Source organism: Blastomyces dermatitidis (assembly GCF_000003525.1).
Source record: "Blastomyces dermatitidis ER-3 genomic scaffold supercont1.1, whole genome shotgun sequence".
Classification (NCBI taxonomy): domain Eukaryota; kingdom Fungi; phylum Ascomycota; class Eurotiomycetes; order Onygenales; family Ajellomycetaceae; genus Blastomyces; species Blastomyces dermatitidis.
The window spans coordinates 2,755,126-2,762,382 of NW_025544774.1; the positions used below are offsets into that span (position 1 = coordinate 2,755,126).

The 7,257-nt window shown below is 29.2% G+C and overlaps 1 protein-coding gene across 1 annotated transcript; it reads right to left on the reverse strand.

Annotated features, from left to right (window-relative positions):
* Positions 1 to 5,608: 5,608 nt before the first annotated feature.
* Positions 5,609 to 6,013, reverse strand: BDCG_16114 (uncharacterized protein; the record flags this gene model as incomplete). Its single annotated transcript, XM_045425380.1, has 1 exon — positions 5,609 to 6,013. One exon carries the CDS (start codon positions 6,011 to 6,013, stop codon positions 5,609 to 5,611), a length of 405 nt encoding a protein of 134 aa, XP_045279142.1.
* Between the last annotated feature and the right edge of the window lie 1,244 nt (positions 6,014 to 7,257).

Consider the following 7,257-nt stretch of genomic DNA (forward strand, 5'->3'; position numbering starts at 1 on the left):
ACTTTACATGTTTTTTTGATAGCCAGTCCCAGCAGAATTCACGCCAAGAAATGTATGAGATCAGATTAAATGAGACTAAATGTGAAATTCATGATTTCAGTGATCAGTCTATCTGTTATCAAGTTCTGACTGTTAGAGCAGTAGTGTATTGTAAAATAAAAGCAGTTTAGAAATTCAGATTATCATATCTATCAGTCAGTGAGTTTACAGATAATTGTAAATTACTTGAGATTCTTATAATCTGTGATTATCTTAAATTCAGAGATACTTCAGAGTTCAGAGTCTTATTCTTCTAGATAGTATATAATTGCAAGAAGTTTCTTATCATAGATCTCATAGTTATATTCAGAAGAACTCAGTTTCTTAGATATGAAGATATATAATTAAAAGATATCTTTATTCTTATATTACAATATAGCTTCTTCTATAATATAATCAGAGAAATCAGCTTCAATAACTATTTCATAATGAGAATTAAATATTATAAACAGAGAAGTGTTGATGAATATCTTCTTTATCTGTATAAATACAGCTTTAATATCTGCTGATCATTGAAATACTGAGTTCTTCTTAGTAAGTTCTGTAAGTGATCTGATAATATCTGAGAAGTTTTGTATAAATTATTAATAGAAGTTAGTAAATCTGATAATGCTTTGTACATCTTTCACAGTATGCAGAGTCTCTCATTCAAGAATAGTAGAGATCTTCTCAGAATTCATTCAGATTCTCTTATCAGCTTCTATAATAAAGTCTAGATATTTTGTACTTTTAATCTTAAAATCATACTTGTCTATGTCTATCAGCAGTTCTGCTTCTTATAGTTATTATAATATCTTTCATACATGTTCTTGATATTCTTTTCTGAATTCATCAGTGAAGATGAGAATGTTATTAAAATATACAGATACAAATTCATCAAGAAAATCTCAGAATGCTTAGTTAATATACTTCTGAAATGTACTGAGAGTATTAATCAGTTCAAAGAATATAACTACTCATTCAAAAAAGTCATATTGTGTTTAGAATACTGTCAGTTACTCATCTTCTTCAGTGATACAGATCTTATGAAATGCAGTGATGATATCTAACTTTATAAACTATTAAGCTTGTTCAATGTAGGCTAGAGTTTTATTGATAAGAGATAAAGAATAACAGTTCTTCTTCATTAGTCTGTTCAATTCTTGATAATTCACACAGAATCAGAGTTCTTTACCTGATTTCTTTGCAAAGAGAATAGAGGCTGCAGTGAAAGAGTTGCTAATATATATAAATTCTTTATTTAACAGATCATTGAGTGTCTTTCAAAGAAGAAGAAGTTTATCTCAGAACATGTTATAAAGAGAGTCTTATAATGATTCAGAGTTCTTACTATTCTTCTTTTTTAACTTGATACTGTGATTCACTTCTGAACCTTGTAAGAGAGGTAGATTTGAAGTATTATTATCTTATCAGAAGATATCTAGATATTCATGATATTATTAAGAGAGTTTTATACAAGAATCTGTTATTATAACACAGAATAACTTTTTTAGAGTCTTTTTAATATTAGTCAGACTGGTGAAATAAATTGATATATAATTCTGCTATCAGTGATTCTTTCAGCAACTTCTTTTTCTGAACATTTCATAGATATTGACAGAGATCTGTGTCAGATTCATAGTCTTGTAGATGTTATTCTCATGAACTCTATCATTCTTAAAGAATATTAAACTTCTGTTTCAAGTGTTAAATAAGATATCTTATTCAGATAGTCAGACAAGTTCTAATATAAGATTATAATCAAGATTATTAACTTCATATATATAGGTATCTTCACACTGATATTCTTTAATATCTATGTTTAATTTCGTCATGTAACAGATGTAAACATCTTTTAGATTATTAAATTCTGCAAGAAGTTAGAGTTTTGATAAGAGAATACATCAAAGATTATAATATCTTATAATTGAAGATTTAATCATTATTATTATTATTATTATTATTATTATTATTATTATTATTCTTCAATTATAGATGTATGCAGTCAGAGACTATGACATCTATCTGAGAATCTTCAGTTCTCAGGGTTTTTCCTATATCTATAGAGTCAACTATTATACATTTATCAATTTCAAATATGCAAAATCAGAAAATTCCAGCTCAGAATACAAAAACTGTTTACAAATTGCAGTATTTCAACACCTTCTGATAGTTTGAAACCATTTGAAAATATTATGACAAAAGAAAAGAGAACATAGTCTTAAAGATAGACACATTAAATAGATAGAGAAAAGAACAGAAGAAAACAAGTACAGTAAAGAGAGACTATAACAAAACAAAATTATTAAAAGATGATGTATAGCTGTTTTAACAGACTATATCTAGTCAATTTCCACCTCTTCATATTCAGATACTTCTGAATTCAGTCATTTTCTTGTAGCTGCTCTAGTTTCTGATAGAAAGTCTATTAAGTATTTAGTTCCTGTCTCAGTTGAGAATAAGAACCTCATATTTAATTGATTTAAATCATACTTTTTCTTTAATCTGACTCTGAGACTATTGTATAATGCACAATGCATTACAATATACTCAGGATTTTCATTCACATTGCAGAATGAGCACTCTGTTGAATCAAATCTATCATCAAATCTTTGTATATAAGATTTGAAATAACCATGTCCTAGTTTCAGCTGAATTATAGATGAGAATATTTTCTTTTTACATTTAATTGAACAAGATTTCCACTTTGATTTTGTCTCAAATCTTGAATAATGTATACTCTTCTTTTGTTTCTGCCAGCTTTCATTTCACTTGTTTAAACAAAATTCTTTTATCTTTCTCTTTATGAAAGATCAGGACACTGTTTTTTGAATAGATCTGCTTAATTCTGAACCCTTTTTTACAGCTGAATCAGCCAATTCATTGCCATGAATATTCATGTGAGCAGGAACTCAATGCAGATGAATTATCAGTTTTGATGTTCTTCTCTTTTGAATTTTCAAAACAGAGTTTAAAATCAGTTCAAGATTCATTTGATCATTATAAATCTGACTATTTCTAAGTCTTTTTAAAGCGGCTTGACTATCAGAGAATATCCATGCCTCAGATTTAATCATTATATAGTGACATAGATTACTGTCTATCATGGCTTTCATATTATACATATTATTAATTATAGTAGATACAAGAATTATATTCATTGTCATTTTCTCTTTAAATCATTGTTGTCTGATCTCTTCAAGCTTCTGTTTACAAATTTGAACAGAAGCTAATCTTTTCCCTGTTTCATTGAGACATTCTCATAGTTATTTTCTGAATCTTTCTCTAATGTAATGTAGTTGATGTGAACAGACACTGATTCATTCTTTGAATAAGAAGACACTGATCTTTCTCTTGAGTGTGAAGACATATAGATTGATTAGCAGTTGAAAGTAATATATTCTAATCAGTTATAGTTAATGCATACTTTACATTGACATCAATCAGTGACTTCTTCAGAAGTGATTTCAGGAACTCAGAAGTCTGTTTAAATAGCAGAAACTCTTGCTTATGCATAGACATTTAAGTCTATTCAGTTCATAGCATCTGTATCATTGCTGTTACTCCTCTTCAGCACAGATATATAAGTGACTGAGATGTAACATCTTCTATCACTGTTCTGTATACTCTTAAGCTTGATAAGACAGTTATTCAATGTCTGAAGCTGTGTATAGAAGTCTTCATAAGTTAAGTCTTCATTTACACTTATAAGAGTCTGTAAAAGTTCAAAAGTTAATATCTTCTTAAGTATGTTAATCTTTATTTAATTCTCTTAAGATTGATTATCTGCTTCTAAGATCTTGATATTAAAGTCAGAGATGAATGTTATAAGAGAAGTATTTCTCTGTCAGATGCTCTATAATCAATCTAACACTTTCTATTACATGACAGTGTCTCAGAACAGAATATCAAGATATTTAATAATATTATCAGATATTCACAATGCTGATTCACATGCTTTTATTTATGAATAAAACTTCTATTTCACATAATTCTTCAATTATTCATTGATATATCAATCTTGATTGATTAATGAACTGATGACATCTTCATCTATACTTAGTTTTATGAGGATTTTCATTCTTTATAATGAGTAGAGAGTGAGATTGAAAGTGTTTAAATATGTAAGAGTATCTAAGTGTTTCTTCAGCACTTTTATATTTGATTCTGTAGATGTTGAAATCACATGAGTTAATGTAATGTAGTGGAACCGAAGTGGTGACTAGTCAGCAGCATTATATAGAAATAGTTGTTTAAGAAGCTGTATGAGTGAGCTTGACTATCTTACTTAAATAGTGAGCTTGTAGACTACAGAGTTATTATGAGAATATCACAGATATAATACTTAGTATACTAAGAAGATTGTATAAGACATGCAGTAACTCTTGTATATATTTCAGTAGAAGAAAAATGAATCACTGACTTCTTTAATGAGAAGTCAGTATCTAGCTATTCTATATAGATAATAAGTGAATACTCTTCTCTTATTTCATAAGCAAGAATAGTCAGAGTGATATCTCAGCAGTATCTCATTATTAAGAAAGAGTAATCTGCTGATCTTATATAGAAGTGAGATTCTTATATTCATTAATCAGATCTTTCTATAATATATTTAAATAATATTATAAAGTAATTGAAAACCAGTTCAGACAGAATGAAATTATTCATATAAAAGTGATAAGCTGTGTGAAACTGTAACAGAGTCTTGACATAGCGCCCCGGTGGCCAAATGATTAATGCGGCCACCCGGTAGCGCCTTGGCGTGGGAAACCAAGGTGTGTGGGTTTGAAACCCGCAGGGGATATATTAAATCCGGAACCCAAGCACCTCAGGTTTCTAATAAATACAGAGGTGTACAAATCACTTCAATAAAATCACTCTATGTTTCTGAGCTGGGAAGTTATTATCGCATGTATCTAATTGTCACTTCTTTGTATTTTCTATGTTCTTGTTATCTTGGCATGGTCTCAACACCTGTATTTCCTCCTGTATAATTAACACTTGGCCTGTATTTAACATCACGCAAGGACTCATCATAAGCTCCGCTTGCATATGAGTATAATGAAAGAATAATAATAATAATAAAGTCTTAACATAGCTGAGAGTGTGATAATGTTCTTCTCTTTAAGAGTATAGTCTCTATACTCTCAAGATTATCAGATTAGAAATTATCTTTGTTATATAGCAATAATTATCAATCAATTGACAGTATATATACTGTGTGTGATATAAAGAAATAGATGAGTTTTTCTACTGACTGTATAAATCTTCTCTTTCTCATCTTCATTTAAATCAACTGTATGATAAGTGAGTTTCTTATATATTAATTTGAAATGTGGAAAATGTAGTTAATAAGTAACTTACAGATCTCTTAATATATTTCATTCTATATATGAAATTCTCTGTAAAAGTAATATATTTTAGAGACAAAGTTAACAGTAGTGACAGAATTTTTTCAAAAAGATTCTCTCTCTCTGTGATATATTTTTCTCTCTCTTCTCTCATCTGTAATAGTGAGTGCATGAGAGTATTATTCTTGAGAGATAATAAGAGACTTATTCTGATGTTTTCTAGTGAGTAATAAACATCTTTATGATGCAGCTGCAGCCTCTGTGACTATCAAGAAAGTCAGGTTGAAGGTGAAGACAGCAGTGTCAATGAGCTGCAGAAGTACTGCTCTCATTGTCACATCTTCTCCTGCTTCTCTTGCAGCTGTAGTGATAGTTACTGTGCCTTGCAGTGAGATGTCATCTCTTCTGCTGACTGATGTGTCTGTGTTCAGTTCATTCTCTGCCTCTCTTATTACTGTTGTGACACCGCTCTCTCTCTCAGCTAATACAGTGATATATGACCCTGTGTGATCATTCAGAGAGAAACTCAGAGAGAGCTTGATTTCAGAGACAGTGACTCTGAGAAGTTCAATCTGTAGTTTCTCTTTCACAGCATATCTGAGCTCTACTTGAGATGCTGCTGAGTTAAGTCTGCAGAATCTCATAATTTCTTTATCTTCTCTCTGTGAAAAGACTCTGATACAGTCTCTGATCAGCACTGCTACTTGTCTGCATTGTGTTAAGTAGTTAAAGAAGAGAAAGATTTTATACATTTATTTCTTCTCTCACTCTTATTATTTTTATTATATCTGTAATAATAACTTCTATCTCTCTGTAAGTATTATCTTATAGAAAGATATTATATTAACTCTGATAAGAAGTCTAGATACTCAAGCAGTATAGAGTAAGAGTTTCAGAGCTTTAAATATTAATAGATTCTATTAAGACTGAGAAGATTTCTCTTACTCATCTATAAAAGAAGATAAAAGTATGAATCTCTGAGATAAAAAAACATCTCAGAATAACTAATCTTAAGAAGAAATTAATCAGTACTGCTGTTGAAAGTATTACAGAGATTAATCACTGATTGAAGAGAATCTCACTTCAATTGAAGTAGATAACTGAGATACTTTATAAATTAATAAGTTAATACTTGAGAGATACTCTTCTATAGTATACTTCTCTGCAGTACTGTAGCACTAACTTCTCAGTAGATAAAGATACTAATGTCAGAGACTTCAATGATAAAGAATAAGTTTGATAAGAATGTAATTATTAATAAGTAGACTCTGATCTCTCTTTTTACTTTTTCAGCAAGCTGTGACTCTATTAGAATAGCAGCAGCTTATGAGTTGATAATATTAATCTTTATTAATTTCAAATATTTCTTTCTTTTCTTATTAACTGCTTCAGAAATTTTACACTTGTATAGTCTCATTAAACTTCTAAAAAACTCTTTAAGAGAAAATAGAAGAAGAGTGCTACAGAGTTTATAAGACACTGACTTATCACTGTAAGATTATCTCTAAAAAATTCTTTAAGAAAAATAAGAAGTCTTAAGCAGTATTTCTTACTTAATATCTCTGATATATAATAGAGCAGTCTCTACTAGCTGTCTTATAGCTTACAATCTCTTTCTCAGCATTTTTTAAATACTTAAGCAGTTTTTATAAATTCTCTAATAAAGAATAATCTTCTCATTTAATAAGATATTGAAGCTTACTGTAATATATTTACTTATTCAATATTTTCTTTATAAGATATTCAGTATCACTCTTAATCTCAATATTATTCAGCTAAGATGACTTCATCTCAGAGTATTACTTATAGAGCTTTAAATAGAAAATATGAAAAATAGAATGAATTGATTTCAATTCTGTAAGTAATTTCAACTTATATATTTACTTAC